The 17,977-nt window shown below is 40.0% G+C and overlaps 1 protein-coding gene across 4 annotated transcripts in view; it reads left to right on the top strand.

Annotated features, from left to right (window-relative positions):
* Arfgef3 (ARFGEF family member 3) overlaps positions 1 to 17,977 on the top strand; it is a 162,220-nt gene that overhangs the window by 70,094 nt on the left and 74,149 nt on the right. For 2 of the 4 annotated variants that reach the window (XM_046450262.2, XM_058581533.1), the window contains 4 exons: positions 2,246 to 2,324; positions 9,457 to 9,495; positions 9,919 to 10,023; positions 10,849 to 11,182. In XM_046450262.2, coding sequence (XP_046306218.1) covers positions 2,246 to 2,324; positions 9,457 to 9,495; positions 9,919 to 10,023; positions 10,849 to 11,182 — 557 coding nt within the window. Of the gene's footprint in view, positions 1 to 2,245; positions 2,325 to 9,456; positions 9,546 to 9,918; positions 10,024 to 10,848; positions 11,183 to 17,977 lie in introns of those variants that run through there. The other 2 variants (XM_046450270.2, XM_058581535.1) reach the window with 2 other exon arrangements.

The following is a 17,977-nucleotide window of genomic DNA, read 5'->3' on the forward strand; positions in this document are numbered from 1 at the left end:
TTAGCTGTGCCTCATGAGGTATTATTTAATCAGCTGCTGTCTTTCTTCTGTTCCTGCACTCTATGCCAACTGCACCTATTCTGTTTCAACTGTATGAGGGAAATTAACTCTTTACAAACCTCCTACTTGAAGGCTGTTTTTTTGCCTGTTTGTTTGTTTTGTTTTTTATTCTGCTCTCCATGAAGCCAGGCTTAATTGCTAAAATAAAATTTTGTTAGAGGATTATAAAAACCTGGTTGACATACATTGTTATGGCACTAGAATTATATTTGTCAAATACCAATTTATTGACATGAAAAATGAGTCATCATACAGGGAGTCTTGCAGACAGCCCAGTTTAAGTTACAGATGAAATCAAGTTAAGAAACTTTTATTCTGACTGAGCCACAGGAAAAGAAAGAAAAAAATGGAGGTATACAGATAATTGACAAGTAATTCAATTGTTAAAAATGGCTTTGACATTCTGAGATGTGGAACACTTCAAACCATTGAATTAAAACTTTATAGGTTTTATTTTAGATTTTATTCAGTAATATTAAAAATGTTGGGAAAATATGCTGTTCTTTTATATTTTTTACCAGTTAATAATAGGGTGGGGGTGGGGAAAATGAGAAAGGGAGGGAATGAAAGGGAGAGAGAAAAACAGCTAAATGCCATAATTAGGAGAAAAAAAATGGAAATGGGGGAAATGAGAATGAGAAATTCTTTAAGTCGTTTTCTCTGAAGCATCACAGAGGTGCAGTTTTTTCCCATCATGCCATGCTCTTGGACTGTGTTCCAGAAAATGTTTTAGCATCTTTTTTGCTTTTGAAGCTCTCAGTGTGATAGGCCACAAGATTCTCCACCTGTCCTTTCCTCTCTTTTTGGCTATTACATTCTCATGAAAGCTCACTTTAACATAGGACGATTTTATAAGCTGAAAAGGGATTTGGGTTGGGGATGTGGCTCGCCTGGCATGCAAGGGGCACTGGGTTCGATCCTCAGCACCACATATAAATGAAATAAAGATATTATGTCCACCGAAAACTAAAAAATAAATATTTTTTTAAAAAAGAAAAGGGATTTAAAGTCCTTTTGGTGAAGGACACATCTCTAAAAATTCTTTTTTGTAAGGAATTAATGGAGGGCCTTACTTGAAGTTTATCTAAAATTGAGCTTAAGAATCTTATTTATTTTAAATTGTTTTATCATTATACCTTATGATTTATTACTTTCTTTCCTACATTTGAGGTCTTAAATTTTGAAGATCAGCCACTTGTTTCTCTTTCCCCTGCCCCCCTCCATCTCTTTCTTTCTCTCTTACACTCTTGACATTGTTCTCTCCATCATGTTGTTGACATCATGGTCCTTCATTCATATTTACGTCCACCAGATGCTTTGCCACCTTGGTATAGATCTTTACAGGCTGCTGTTGTTGTAAACAAATGCTTCCACTTATTATTTCACTTTGCCCAACCATTCTGTGCAATCTGTGTTATTTATCTCCTTTGCCCTAAGGAAAACCAAAGCTTTCCAGGCTTATACAATCAGCAAGTTGTGAACCTGTGCTTGAACAGATTCCAAATTCCAGCCTTTTTTTCACTCAGTGCTTCTGTGGGAGTTTTAATTCTAGTTTCTGGAAATTAGAATATGTCTGGAGGGAAAAGTTATTTTTCTGATATTGCCGGTTACTCCATTACCAACAAAGACCATGTGCCCTCCAGATGCTGGACAAATAGTTATAGAAGGTGAAGGTGGTGATTGAATTATTTGCCCCCCCCCCACACACACACACACCCATGCCTGGTTTCTAGTTCCAAATGCCTGTCTTTTTTCTCCATGCTTCCATATTTTGTCTCTCTGGGATGCAATTCAGCTCTGCCTCAAAGACCCAGAAATTCAAGAAATCAGAATGAGGGATTTGTAGATAGCCCAGTGGTCTAAATATTGAGAAAATCATTATCAGTTGTGTTGTTTCTCAAATTCACCAAACATCCTTTCATTAAGTGGGAATGAATTTTATTTATAATAGGAAACAGTTTATTATTTTCTTCCTGGACTATCTTTTGTTTGTTTCATTTTAAAAAGGGAGGACGACATTTCATTCTTTTTGTGATTGTCTTGGGAGCCTAAGGAAGGCTCCACATCTGCAAACCATCTTCTCAGTCCCCCAAAAACATCAGAGGCAGAGGATGGGAAGGAGCATTGAGAGGGCTGCCAGTGGCCCCAGTGGTGACTAATGTCTGTAACCTCCTCTGTTTTGAAGGGTCAACAGTAGAGGCCCTCTGTGATGATGTGGTCTCTGTCCTCACTGTCCTGTGTGAGAAGTTACAAGCCTCCATAAAGTAAGTGCTTTTCTGCTGTCACTCTTATCCACCAATGGTCTATTTCTGAAATATTGTCTGTCTATAGCATCACTTAAAATTTCAGATTATAGGGACAGTAATTCCCTCCCACTGGGATACACCTGTCATTCCTGAGAAATGTATTCAGAGACCTCAGGCAATCCCAAAATGTCAAATACCATTACCAAAGGGTATAATTTTCTGAAGTGAAAATGGGAAAACAACATCTCGCAAAGAGGAGTTAATCCCTGGTGCGTGGAGCTGAGTGGAGCAGATATAGGGCTAAGAGCTGGCTGATGTGGGGGCTGCTGGTACCTCGGGCGTAGCCCTGCTGTGTGACTGTGAATGACTCTTCTCATTGAACTGTGCTGCACTTTCTTCCTCTGTTGAATAACAGGGTTGGATCATGTGGACTTTCTCTATTTCTTCTTTTAACTGTACCTAAGCCTGTGAGCTCATATGCCTAGCTTTAAAAAAGGGCATGTTACTCTGACTTTATATAATCTCAGTTAGTTACATACCAGTTTAATCAATGGTATTAATTCACTTAGTCCATGTCTCCTGCTAACTCTCCATGCAGTAAGTTAAGACAACTTCTGCATCCGGTTGTAGCCAAATTATAAAACAGCCAGACTTTCCAAGGTGGGTTGAAAAGACTCCACCAGCTACCTATATGGTGATTGCAAAATTTTACTACAAGAAAAGATTCTGAAGTGCCCTTTGAATTACGAAAGACACATTAAACTATCATTTACTGGTAACTAGGACATTTGATAATTTTATTTATAGAATTTTGTAGAATTTTAAATATGGTAATGATTTGGAGACTGGATTAGTTGCAGACATGAATGAAGTCTTTCACTTTGCTAAAAATGTTGCAGAAATTTTTGTTTTTGTTTTTGTTTTGTTTTTCAGACTCAGGATTACTTTAAAGCTAAGCTTAGAAGTGCTCTTAAGAGTTGTTGTCAAATGGTTTCTGTATCGATTTATCCGTTGCTACTCTAAGTTGCCTGCCTACTTTAACTAAATGAAACTCTCTTTACATCAGGCACTTAAAGGTCAAATACATAGAGACAGAAAAGAAAACGGTGGTTACAAGGTTTGGGGGTTGAGAAATGGAGAGAGTAGCAAATACGTAAGATGAATAATTCAAATGACCTGATGTGCAACATGAGGACTATAGTTGTCAACAGTGTATTTATTCAGGATCTTTGCTAAATGAGTAGATTAGAGATGCTCTTGCCATAGCAGGGGAAAATCTATAACTGAGGTGATAGATATGCTCATCTGTTTCATAGCAGAACCATCTCAATATACACAGGTATCATACAACACCATGTTGTATACGTTAAATATTCACACAAAATGGGAAGGTCTATTTAATTCATGGACAGTATAAACCAAAAAGAAATGGCATTTCACTTGTTTCCCACCTCCCCCCTCAAGTTTCTCCCACCCCCAGACCCTACCCAGGAGGCAGGTCTGGACTGTCTCCCCTTCTGGAGGAATGAGCCTAAGAGCAGATAGGATTTCAGAGGGTCCTGCTGTCCCCTGCTCAGTTCCCCACCTTTCCTGGCTGTAGAGAGTTGGAACAATAGAACTGACACTCAGACTACCATCCTAATTTGAGGGCTCTGACACCAACTGCAGTGACCCACCAGTAGGATCCCCCTGCCACCAGATTTTCTGGGAACCATCTCAGGATGCACCTGCTCTATAAAAGTATAATCATCTTCCCTCACTCTCAACAGAGTCCTGCTCCGATGGGTTAGATATTCACTCTACTCATCAGCAAGCAGGGTTTTGATCTCCTCTAGTCCTAACTTCTCCCCAGCCCTGTCCAGTTCTTACCCATCACAGAAGAATCAGCTGTTATATCAGAGCTGGGGTATGTTTCCATTTGTACGTTCACTCCTAGGACTCACTCAAGAGTGAGGTTTGGTCACTGGTGGCCCAACTGCATTATCTTTCTTGGGTTACCTGGGTTTAAATCACTGTTCTACTCCTTATTAGTTCTTAACTTGGGGCAAAGATCTCAACTACCCCAAGCTTATGTCTTCTATACAGTAATTAACATTATTCTTGGGATGACTGTATAATATTAGAAGTACAAAATATTTTAGGATTTTTATAAGATGGAATGAGGAAATTCACTTAACAGATGGATAGTCAGTATCCATCAGACAAAGATTACTAGGAACAGAAGTGAACAAAAGCTGGGCTTATTAACTCATTATAGTGAGAGGGTCTATACGCTGTGGGAAACTAAGGAGCTTCAAGTAAAAGGATGTTCAGAGGAATCATGATAGGATTTGAGCTTGAATTAGGTGATGTTGGAGCAGGTAAAAAGAATTGAGAGTTATGTTCAAGGATTGAGTGATTTCAGAAAGTCAGGTCCATTCTAGCATTGGAAACCTGAGCTTCTATCTAATGCATGAGGGGAACAGGTTGGAGCTAGAGTTGTCACTAGAGAAGAGGTACACATCACTCACAGGGGTGGGGACACTTGGTCACTTTGTGGTTGTGTAGAACTCCCTCCTTTTTAACCCTGGTTCAGACAGGTTGTTGACAGGCTTCCACCCTGTGTGTTCTGTTACAGCTGTGCGGGGTCCTCATCTGATGTGGACATTCTTTAGCATGGTCTTTGTTCCTCAGGAGAGCTCCTCAGCCAACTGGCAGCAGCTAGGTAGTAGCCAGCTGTCAAGACCCCTCCCTAGGTCTTAGCATTGTCAGAAGATAAGACAGAGAGCAAAGGGAAACTAATAAGCTAAACTTTTTTTTTTCTGGGAAAAAACTGAAATTTTTAAGTTGTATAAAATTAACACTTAGCCTTCAGAATAAGTCAGAATGAGCCTGTATCTCTATAAATGGTAGACTTAAGATGTACCATTGCTCATTGGTTGGAAAAGAATCCTCACCTAGGTCCAGTAAGTGCTTGGCATTAAATTTGTGATTCTTTAAACCTGAATGGCTTCAGGGATACCTCCCCCAATCTGGGGGCAAGATCACCTGGTTTACCCAGGACAGTTCAACTAAGCCTGTTTTGTAATTGTTATAGGCATTTATATTTGATCTCTTTAAGGAAGTGTTCCACTTAACAAGTGGAATTTTTAAAATTATATAGTGTCTTTTATAAAATTATATAGCAAATATGCTAGACACTATATAAATATCAAAATATATTTGATACATTTTGTTTCTAAACTGGTTTGTTTGCTTTTAGAGCTGTTGGTTGCTAATTCTAGCTTTGGGTGCAGTTAGGAGCCTTGAGCTCTTTGGAATAAAAATTTGACTGTCATTTGTTAGGAAAATGCATTGTGTGTGTGCACGTACATACGCACAAGAAATCAAAGTTCATGGATTTCTGTTGGTTACTGAAAACAGTTCTTAACCCCATGACTTGAGAATACGCATTAAGGGGCTGGGGATGTGGCTCAAGCGGTAGCGCGCTCACCTGGCATGCATGCGGCCCAGGTTTGATCCTCAGCACCACATACAAACAAAGATGTTGTGTCCGCCGAAAACTAAAAAATATATATTAAAAAAACTCTCACTCAAAAAAAAAAATCATTAAAAAATTATTTTTTTAAAAAAGAGAATAGGCATTAAATGAGAAAAATAATTCTTTTGATGCATATGTACTTTCTAGGGGTTCTCACTGAATACTGGGTCAAAGGTGACTTTATGCACACTGGAAAAGAGCCTGATGGTTTTGATAGGATTTTCATAGTCTTGACTGGTTATTTTGATGCAGTTCCCCTGGTCATAATTCTGCCTCCAGAACTCATTTGCTTTGTTTGATGTTGGTCTTTCTCATGATGAGTCCTCACTATTTGGGTGTGTAGGGGCATTGCTAAAGAAGCTCAACACAGTGTGCTTAGTATAGCTGAGACAGAAAGCCTCTAAATCCACTGGTCTGGTCATGCCAGGCCCTTGTACCTGGTATTCTATTCTTTCTCCTTAAGTGCTCTTATCTGCATGGTTCCTTCTGATTTTACTACCTTAGTTCCTTTATTTCTATTATGAGAACTTGATGCCTCCTCTACCTTCTAAATAGGTTCCTTCTCTAATATCTCACAACCATCAGTACCTCCCAACAACCATTTCCAAAATCAGTGCCCATACATTTCATAGGGCTTTGCCTTGGTAGGGGAATATATCTTTGATATGCTCAATCTCTCAGCAATATTCAGAAAATATATTAAGGTACATGACACAACTCACCCGTGTGCCTTGGAGATGTGGTATTAATAGAGTTCTATATTAGGCAAGATGAGTTACATGATCCTGCTTAAATCCAATAATTTTTGGAAGGATAATTGGGCTTAGAGTAATATTTATTCATTCTCTGCCTGTCTGTCACTGCCACCCTGTCCCAGCCTCCCTCTCCTCCTGGCGCAGAGTGTCAGGCATGAGTCTATAGCAGAACAGTCTTGAAATCAATGAGGGCAGCCTAAGGGGTGTGTCATTTTTTCAAACTCCATTCAACTCCTTACACAATTATTCGATGCCCTTTCTCCTTTATCAAACTAAAAACAAATCCTGATTTAAGGAGGGCAGAGTCAAATGGTTTTTAAAAAGAATTCTAAGAACTCCTGAGATCCCAAACATGTTGCCCTGCTGGACGCTAGATTATTTTTGATCTTGCACATGCCACATATTTGTCTACAGCTGTGCAAGTCTGAAAGGCACCCATCTTTTATCTGTCCAGTGAGGGTCATTGGTGGAAGGTGCTTACATTTTAAAGAGCTCTCTTAATGGCATGACTCATGCAAGGCCACGCCCATCCTCCAGACTGCTGCAGCCCACAGAAAAGCTGTCCTGTGCAGTCTCCAAGGAGACCTCTGGGCCAGTTACCTTGGTGATGCATTCCCTGTCAGCCCAGCTGATGCCTCGGGACTGAGCTATTCACTGTGACACACTTTACACACTTTACTTACAGGAACCTTGACTATAGCTTTTCTCTAAACATTTCTGATGATTTCAGAAACTGAGAACTTATTTTTCTATAGTTATTTTAGTTTTCCGATGTTAGACTGACAGTTTGAGAAAGATTGCATCAGGGCATTTAATAACTATTTTTCCTAGTAATGGACTACAGCAAAGGCCATCTTTCCAGAACTGATTTTTTCCAGTGCAACGTGGGGTTGATATTGTGATCCTCCTGTTTTGCCCTCTCCAATCTGTTCATGCTAAAGCATCCAGAATGAACATTCTAAAACAAAAATCCCACTTGTCACTCTCCTATGCAGAATGAAGTCCATGCATCTTAGCATGATCTGTGTGACCCATCCCCTCTGGCCCCTGCCCACTTCTCCAGCCTGCCTCTTGACTACACCATCTTCATGTCCTGTGTTTCAGCCAAACACCTCTTAGTCCAAATTTCTTCCTCCTCCTTCCCCGCCTTCACACCCACCCACTCCCCAACTCATCCATGTGACAGGCTCCTCCTTGAACTTCAGGTCTCCATTTAAGATTCCATTTCTTGTGGAAGTTCTTTCTGGATTTTTCTAAGGAAGAGCCCCTCCTAGAGGGTCTCATAGTTGTATTAAATTACTCTTTTACAGCACTTCCCATTAGTACTTGATCTACGTATATTTCTGTCTTATTCCCTAAGAATAAAGAACATGCCGTTCCAGGGCAGGAACTATGTCTTGTTCAAAAGTATAGGAATACTTATAGGAAGAGAAACCTAGAAACAGGAGGCACTTACCTGGCCCACAAATGGCTAGTTATTTCTTGCCTTTCTTACTCTTCTCCACCTATAACTTTCCTCTTGACAAATAATAGTAATAATTTTTTATGGGGTCTCAGTCCTGACCCATCTCCCTTCCATCCGGTCTGGTAGAGTATATCCACATATAGGTGACATTCCAATTTCCAGATAATGGCATTATTTTAACCATTGTGCAGTTTTTTGGATGAAGGATATCTTTTTAAAATATGAGTCAGCAAACTTTTGTAAAGAACCACATACTATCTGTCTCCTGTTTGATTTTGTTTGGTTTTATAACCCTTTTCAAATGTAAAAGCATTTTTTTGATTTCCAGGCCCTGGGCAGGATTTTTCCCCTGTGCTGTAGCTTACCAACAAGTTTTAGAATGCAATGTCAATTTTAGGGAATTTAGTGTAGCATTCAAATGAGGGATCCTCCCCCGACCCCACCCAGCCTCTATCTTCCTGTCCTTCATCTTTCAATTGCAGGATCTTCCTCATCTTGGCAGGTATACGAATGTAAGTTTCTGGACTTTGGGATAGTCAGCTTTTCTTCTCTCCCTGCCTCCTTAAATTTCTAGTTGGCCTGTCGGGAGTCTTGACTTTCCCTTCTATCTACTTCTGCTGGGAGTTGTTTGAACTGTTGAAAACCCTAGGCTTCCTTTTAACATTTGCTTATTTTAAGTTAGGAAAAAAGAGGTAAACTAAAAATATTTTTTCAACAGATGTCTCCTTTTTTGAATATTTTATTCCAAAAAGCCTCCTACATGGATCATCTTTAAAGGATATGTATGCGTAGTAAATGTGTCCTTGAAAATTAAAAAATTTCTCACCACTATCGGTCTCTCTTACCACCTACTGGGATTTTAATACTTTCTAGTGGGCTGGAGAGAAAAAAAATCTGCATATATAAGAGTATGCTTCCTTCCCATAAAGTTGTCTGATTTTTTTGTCTGCATCTACCGAGAAACCCTATAATAATAATTTGAGGGAAAATAATTTCTGCATTGAAAAACAATGTTTCCTCTATAAATAAGGAGGGTCAAATGTGAATAGAAAGTGTAGACCAATTAAAGGATAATGTGGTAAAGGTTTTCTTGAAACATTTAGACAATTAAACAAAATTAACATATCTAGCATAAACTGTAGATTTTTATTAATATGATAATTTTGTTTATTAATTGTAGTAAATGTATTATACTAATATAAGATCTAAGAGTAGGATAGACCATGTGTGAGGGGTGGGTAAGGTATAACTATGTTTCATGCTCAATTTTTACAAAAATCTACCAAAAACTATTCTATAATGTGAATCTTAATTTAAACAAATCAGCCTAACTGTATTACTTTGTTAGCACTGTCGTAATAAAGTACAAAAACTGGATCCTTTAAATAAGAGAAATTTGTTTTCTCACAGTTCTGGAGACTGCAAGTCCAAGATCAAGGTGTCACCAGGGTTGGTTTCTTCTGAGGGCTGTTCCCAGCTATCTCCTTGGCTTACTGAAGGTCATCTTCTCCCTGTGTCTCTTCACATTAACCTGCCTCTATGCACACCTCTGTGTCCAAATTCCTGTGTTTTTTCAGGACAATGGCATGTTGACTTAGGGACTATGCTAACAACCTCATTTTAACTTGCTTACCTCTATAAAGACTTTTTTTCTAAGTAGATCACATCCTGAAGTACTGGGGAGTGAGACTTCAGCCTGTGATTTTGGCAGAGAAAGGACACAATGCAACCCATAATATTAACCACTGCTCCCACCCCAAATTTGTGCTTCAGTGATACCTAACATTTTTAAAGTGTTTTTCTATAGCACCTGCACTTTAATTCTGCCTTGTATTGTGTCTGCATTTGTGTGTTGGTCTTGCTCTTCCCCAGTGACAGCCAGCAGCTGCAGCTTCTGTACCTGGAGTGCATTCTATCCATGCTCAGCAGCTCCTCCCCTTCCATGCACCTGCACAGGGGCTTCACTGATCTCATCTGGTAAGCACCTACTCCTACGTACCCCACGCCAGCCCAGGGGTGCCTTGCAGCTGCGTTCCCAGCCCCTTTCCACCGTGCCTGTGACCTACCAGGGGTTTCAAAAAAGTCTTGTAAGGAAAGTGCAGGAATTGCACTTACATGCATCAGAACAAAATTCAGAGAGAAAATGATGATTATTATAACAAAATATGCTTCTGAGGCCCTCTTACATTTTGTTTACATAGTAGGGTCATGAAGAGAGGCCCCAAGAGATTTTTGTGGGTTCTCAGTTTGTTATAAAAGCCTATAAATGCACCAGAAACCAATGCAGGGAAGAGATTTTGAACTGTACTCTAGTACATTCTTCTCTCAACCTGAAAACCAGTCACCTACTTAAAAATCAGAGATTTCTAGAAGTGACAGGCTCTACAGGCAGCCAACTGGTTGTTCTGGGTCTCTGGGCTTATTGACAGGGAGAGAGCTGCATGATAGATGTTAATATGGGATTTCAAATTAACTTCTTAAATCAAATAATTGTTAGTTATAGTAAAAGTGAAACTTTACAGTTTTTTAGCATTTTGAGCCTATTTCTTCACATAAGATAGTTTCTTAACGTTTTTCTGGATACTTTTATTTAGTTAACCTTAGCCCAAGAAATGAGGAAAAATATTATTGATACACTGAAAAGGGATGGGGAGACTTGGAAATCTAGGACAGAAGGTAGTCCAACAAAGGCGCAGTACAGAGCTCAGCGCATCCTGGGCACTTCTGTGGCGCCGGCGTTGCCCCAGTGTGGTAGGCACATTTTATTGTGTGGCTCCCAGTGAAATTTATCTTTCCTCCCAGGAAGAACCTCTGCCCCGCCCTCATCGTCATCCTGGGGAACCCCATTCATGACAAAACCATCACCTCTGCGCACAGCAGCAGCAGCAGCGCCAGCGTTGAGCCGGACTCTGCCGCCCCGGCTGTTTCTGACCATGGCCGGGGCTCGGGCTGCTCCTGCACAGCGCCAGCCCTCAGCGGGCCAGTGGCTCGCACCATCTATTACCTCGCCGCTGAGCTGGTTCGGCTGGTGGGGTCGATGGACTCCATGAAGCCCGTGCTCCAGTCCCTCTACCACCGCGTGCTGCTGTATCCACCACCCCAGCACCGCGTGGAAGCCATCAAGATCATGAAAGAGGTAGGGGAGAGTGGGAGGGTGACACCCACTCTGCCCACGGGGCTCAACACGGAGTCCTGCACTCAGGATGCGCTCAAAATGTTTGCTAATCATTTAGTGGCACTTCTTTGCTGCCGGTTGGAATCCAGGAACAGACGGTAGCTCTAAAATCAGGGTGGTATGTGTGTGTTGGGATCCAGGGTAAGGAAGGGTTTGTAACACTCACGGAGGCAAAGCCATTTGATAATTAGCTACGTGTTTGTTAAAACTCCAATAAATGGCTGGGTGTGGTGGTGCACGCCTATAATCCCAGCAGCTTGGGAGGCTGAGGAAGGAGGATCAGGAGTTCAAAGCCAGCCTCAGCAAAAGCGAAGTGCTAAGCAACTCAGTGAGACCCTGTCTCTAAATAAAATACAAAATAGGGCTGAGGATGTGGCTTTGTGGTCCAGTGCCCCTGAGTTCAATCCTTGGTACCTGCCCCCCAAAAAAATCTCAAATGTGCACCTGAGTGAGCCCTAGGATGAGAGTTTATTCTTAGGCGCTGTTTGTGCAAATATGTGTTTACTTACCTTTGCCAAAATTGGATCTCAAAATGATTTTATACTCAGGTTGTAGATTATCTATAAAAAGAGCTTTACTAATCTCTTCCTGCTAAAAGGAATCCCTTTGCCCACCCCACATCCCCATGACTCATTTCTTCCAAATGTGGTGACCTCAGTGAGAATATAAAGGTTGTCTAGCTGGTTGTTGTCATCCCAATGTGCTACTTATAGTTTTGAGGAAGAATTAAGGTTATTTGGAAAGAACTTTGAAAAAGGATTCCCTACTTTTTCCCCAAAGGGGGGGGGGAAGTGATCAGAATTTTTGTTTTTATGGACTTGCTTATAAAAATCAAGTTACTTTTTTCTTAGAGTAACTAACACTCCCCTCTCCGAAATCAGAATAATGAAATCTCTTTGTTCATGATTCATTCATTTTTTAGCAATACTTGCTACCAAGTACTAAAACCTAAATTTAAAAAAAAATGTAAAACATTTCTTACATAACTGATTATTAAATTTTTTAAGATGAGCTGGCTGGGGCAACTGCTGCCCTCCTGGGCTTAGGTGGTGTTCGCTCACAGAATCCCCAGGTGAATCTGTGGTTATTGTATTCCTAAGACCCTCATTCTGCCAGTGCAGGTGGTATGTCATCTTTCAGCCTTGGCACTCCAGTCATACTTTCTCTTGCAGGTGGCAGAATAGCAACATTGGCCACAGGTTGACTTCTGAGGTGGTAGAGCCTCAGACACACAGCAGTGGGGCCATGTATTTGTGAATTATTGCCATATTTTCAGTGATGGTTCTTTATCATCTCGCTCTTGCAGCTGAGACCAAAGAGAAAAATTTGAATTGTTTCTTTCTGTTGTTTTAATGAAATCTGACTAACAAACAGTGGAAAGTTCTGACCCAACATTTCTAGAAATGAAGGAGTGACTTTGATTTATTTCTGGTTAGGAAAATTCGTGCACACAATAATAATTGTTGCGTTTTTTCCTTCTATTTGCCAGGCACTTCATATATATTGCCTTTAATGTCTGTAGTAACTTTGTAAGGTTGGATATCAGCTTCATTGTTACCAAAGAGTGTTGCTGTTTTTTTTCCTTCCAGAGCTTCAAGCAATATCAATCAAAAGGGCAGCTTTAGGAACTGATCACCATTAGGCTAGTGAAGACATCACAGCTTTAGATGTCACCACCCAGATGGCAGGGACCCTCTCCCAGGGACCTGCCCTGCCTCTGTTAAACTTGTTACTTAGCAGAGAAGAGAGAAAGCCTGCTCAGCTCCTCCTCCTCAATCCACGAGTCAGGTCAGGGCTCCCCCTTCACCTGGAAGAAGTGCAATGAGGACGCAAGAGAGACTCCAATTCTTCCTCCACTGGATGCTCCACATAGAACATGAAGTCAGGGGAAAGGGATTTTCTGTCCCACAAAGAAACTAAGGCTTTAAAAGGTCAAATGACTTCCCAAGATTTAAAGAAAGAGAAAAAGTACAGTCCCTTGAGCTCCCTGACTTGAAGCCCATGGTCTTATTCTAACCCTTACTTATTTCTGGACTTGACAGTCATATGACAATACAAATTATTCCAGCAGACACTTTTCTGACCCCGGGCAGCTCCCCACTTCTGAAGCCCAAGGATGAGAGTCAGGATTCAAACCCACTTCCTGTCATTCACCAGTTAGGTGATAGTAGGTTAATTCTTTGACTCTGAATTTATAGTTTTCTCATCTGCACTTTATTAGGATATCCCAAAGTTTACAAGTTCAAAGTGCAACAGTTTGCTTAAGTACTTTATAAGTATAAAATCCCTGATATGTGGTGCACTGATTATACTCATGAGGAAGAGGAAAATGAAACATATGGAGGTTGAAAATAGCTAGTCCAGTCCTGACTCACCTCCCTTTCTCCTGTCTACCCTTTTCCTTTTGTCTTATACAACTTGTTCATAAATCACCACTGTTAACAATTTTGCCATTGCCAGGGCTCTTTAGTGGCTCCTTGTTGCCTCTCTTACCAAGTTTGAATTGCTCTGCTGTTTCCAGAGCCTTCTGCCAGCATTCTTATTTCTCGTCATTTCCCAGGATGCACCATTCTGTCTCTCTGACCCACTCTAATCCCCACTTTTCTGCTTCTATTCAGTCTCTTGCCCCTATTCTCATGGGCCATTGCCACTCCACAGAGTTGAGTGATTACAACAGGAGGGACCCTGTGATTCTTCTCTCCCTGGAGGCAGTATGCCCATTTTACAGATGGTGAAGCCAAAGCTCTGAAAAGAGAAGTCACTTGTCCAGAATTCTATATCTTATGAACAGTAAGACTCAGATGTGAATCCAGGTGTTCTCAGTTCAACTGCCTCTTTGCTATCAAAATTCTCTTCCTTTGTGTCTGTCTCCTCAGATCACTGATCTTGCTCTTTTAAAAACTCTGTGCACCATTTAGCAATTGACTATATGTCCCAATAAGCCGATTGCTTCACAATATGCTTCCTCAACTATATTTTTATATGTATTGCTTTTGTATTTTCCCCAAAATATTTAACACTACAGTGCTTGAATCAGAACATGTTTAATACATTTTGACTTAATGACAGATGGAACTGGAGATAAAGGAATACCTTGTAAAAGCAGCAGTAGCCTTTCCTTCTCCTCACAATTGACAGACGTTGGAGCTTTTGTGACCCATGGTAGAGCCACTTGACATCTGCAGGCTAAGGAAATACAGTCAGCCCTTCTTTTCCATTGGTTCTACATCAGAGGATTCAAACAACCATGATGCAAAAATACTGGGGGGAAAATCGTGTCTGTACCAAAAATTATATCCTGCCATTATTCTCTAAACAATACAGAACAAAAACCATTAAATTGTATTAGACATTATAAGTAATCTAGGGATGATTTAAAGTATATTTAAAGTAAGGTGTAGGTTGTATGCAAATGCTATGACATTTTATATGAAAAACTTGAGCATCCTCAGATTTTACTGTCCACAGAGGGGACTGGAACGAGTCCCCTGAGAGGACTGAGAGAGGACTGTACCCTTCATGTGTTGAATGTATTTTACACAATTTCTTTACTGCAGAGGAAATTAGTTATATTTTCCCCTGTTCACAGATTTTTCTAGTTTCCCAGGTCATTTTGCAGAGATAAGGTTAGAATTAGACAACTTAATCTGAGCAGTGTGTCCAGACAGGGAGTCCAGCAGATGAATGGGGCCCAGGCTGTTCTGAAAAGCAGTGCCTCTGCTTTATACAACAAAACCCATGATTTGGTAAATTTGGTAACCTAGATACCAAAATGTACGGGGTTTATGCCCACAAAGAAAGCCACTCAGTACCCAGGATGTTTGTTTAGCCTTTTAGAATTTAAACGCTTGGTTTATTATTTCCCTGTTCTTATTCTCCAATGTCACTCTGCCATAGGCACTATGTACCTATTGTTCCAAAACATACAGGACATTGTGGTTCTCAAAGTACATTCTGTTTTCTTTTCCCACTTTTACCCACAAAATTCAATTATGAAAAATTACACATTGCCACCTCTTGTCTCTGCTGTGTTGGGCGTCAGAAGGAATTCCTATTCTTCACCAGACCCAGCTCACCCACTGATCCCACGCCCCTCACACCTACCTAAGAAGCCAAGCATGAAAGGGTCTTGCCTTTTGTTATTTGTCAAAGGTCTTCAGAAGCCAAGTCCCTCCATCTCCTTCCCCTCCAGATTCTGAAGCAATTAACAAATAAAAACAAAATTAATGTAGGAAGTAAAAATAGAGTTTTTCTAATTTGTTGCTAGTAAAGGTACATTAGAGAATGTGGTAGATTCCGAGAGAAACGGAGATTTTGAATTCTTATGCCTGAAATAGAGCATTTCAGATTTCCTGCTGTAGGGAATTTCAAATTTCTATTCCTAAGCAATAGAACACTTTCTTAGCGTGCACAAGGCCCTGGGACCAATCCCCAGCACCAAACAAGCAAAACTCCTGTCCCTGGAAAGAGCACTTACCCTTTCAGTAGGAGAGGAGTAGATAGAGGCCCATAGGTCCAGCCACTGGAGTACAGGCCTGTGGGGAGAGGGAGGGAAAGAAACAGGAGGAGGTGGGGAGGGGGAGAGAAAGAGACACAGACCTGGATGACATTAGTCCCAGAACAATCATTTCTGTCTTGCTGTCAATGAAATGTGGGGAAAGGGTAGAAGTGTCATTCTGTACCTCCCAGATATCAAAAGTTTCTGAATTTTTTTTTGTATATGATTTACTTCATAACTTCCTTTGAGTAATCTCTTCTGTAATACTTCAAGAACCCATATTTAATACTCTAAAATAAGTATTTGAAAACCTATGATAAATATATTTTAAAATATTAAACTTATAACTTTTTATTGGTACATATTTATACAGATTAGTGAACCCACTAATTTTGGCATATTTATATATTCATAAAAGCAGATTTTAATTAATTACACTTCCCAAACCTCCCCCACTGTTCTTTCCTCCCTGCCCTGACACCCTTCTGTTTTTTAAATTTATTTATTTATTTATTTGTTCTAATTTGTTATACATGACAGCAGAATGCATTCCATTTCATAGTACACATATGAAGCACAATTTTTTATTTCTCTGGTTGTACACAAAGTAGAGTCACACCATTCATGTGTTCATATATGTACCTAGGGTAATGATGTCCATCTCATTCCACCATCTTTCCTATCCCCGTGCCCCTTCCCTTTCTCTCCTTCCCCTTTGCCCTAGCCAAAGTTCCTCCATTTCTCCCATGCTCCCCGCCCCCCATTATGTATCAGAGAAAACATTTGGCCTTTGGTTTTGGGGGATTGGCTCACTTCACTTAGCATGGTATTCTCCAACTCCATCCATTTACCTGCAAATGCCATGATTTTATTCTCTTTTGATACTGAGTAATGTTCCATTGTGTATACATACCACAGTTTCTTTATCCATTCATCTACTGAAGGGCATCTAGGTTTGTTCCACAGTTTAGCTATTGTGAATTGAGCTGCTATAAACATTGATGTAGCTGTGTCCCTGTAGTGTTGTTTTTAAATCCTTTGGGTATAAATTGAGGAGAGGGATAGCTGGGTCAAATGGTGGTTCCATTTCAAGTTTTCTAAGGAATCTCCATACTGCTTTCCAGATTGGTTGCATCAATTTGTAGTCCCACCAGCAATTTAAGAGTGAGCCTTTTCCCCACATCCTCGCCAACACTTGTTGTTTGAATTCTTATGCCATTCTGACTGAAGTGAGATGAAATCTTAGTTTTGATTTGCATTTCTCTAATTGCTAGAGATGTTGAACATTTTTTTCATATATTTGTTAATTGATTGTATATCTTCTGAGAAGTGTCCATTCAGCTCCTTCACCCATTTATTGTTTGGGTTATTTGGGGTTTTTTGGTGTTCCATTTTTTGAGTTCTTTATAAATCCTCTTTGCTAAATTGGGTTTCTCATGCATATATATCTCATATATATAGATTAGTGCTCTATCTGATGTGCACATCGTAAAAATTTGCTCCCATTCTGTAGGCTCTCTCTTCACCTTACTGATTGTTTCTTTAGATGACAAAAAAGCTTTTCAGTTTGAATCTATCCCATTTATTGATTCTTAGTTTTGTTTTATTTCTGTGCTTTAGGAGTCTTGTTCAGGAAGTTGAAGATTTGGGCCTACTTTTTTTCTATTAGGTGCAGGGCTTCTGATCTAATTCCTAGGTCCTTGACCTACTTAAAAGTTTCTGATTCTGTAGTAAAAAAAATATGGAAAAAAAATAAAGAATAGAACCCTTTAAAATATGGCTTTTTCTACTTATATACTTCATATACCTTTTCCTGTTTTGCTTGGAAAATGAACAGACATAATCATGGGATACCTGTTCCACAAACCCTTCATTAACCATTCTTTCCTTCAATAAGTTAACCTCAAATGACATTTTCTGTAAAGGTTTTACCATATGAAAACAAAAATTGATTGAAACTGAACAATTATGAAAATTCTGTACATGAGAACTTGTGGGAAGATGGCTAATGCTGTCGGTTGAAGGATACTTTTAGCTTTAACAGCTTATATTAGAGTAGAAAACTTAAAATAACATCCTAATTCTCCAATCTAAGGTATCTGGGGAAAAGGCCAAAATAAATGTCAAGAAGTAGAAAAGAGGCAAAGTAAAGATAAAAGCAAGAAGTAATGTGATAAAAAGTGGATACAGATCCTGGGCCATCACAGTCACCGTGTGTTGTGGTCGCAGGTTGTTCAGAAAGAGTGGGAGTTTCATTG

This window comes from Marmota monax, unplaced genomic scaffold, assembly GCF_021218885.2.
Source record: "Marmota monax isolate L192 unplaced genomic scaffold, Marmota_monax_Labrador192_F-V1.1 WCK01_AAM20220418_F8-fsc00030, whole genome shotgun sequence".
NCBI lineage: Eukaryota > Metazoa > Chordata > Mammalia > Rodentia > Sciuridae > Marmota > Marmota monax.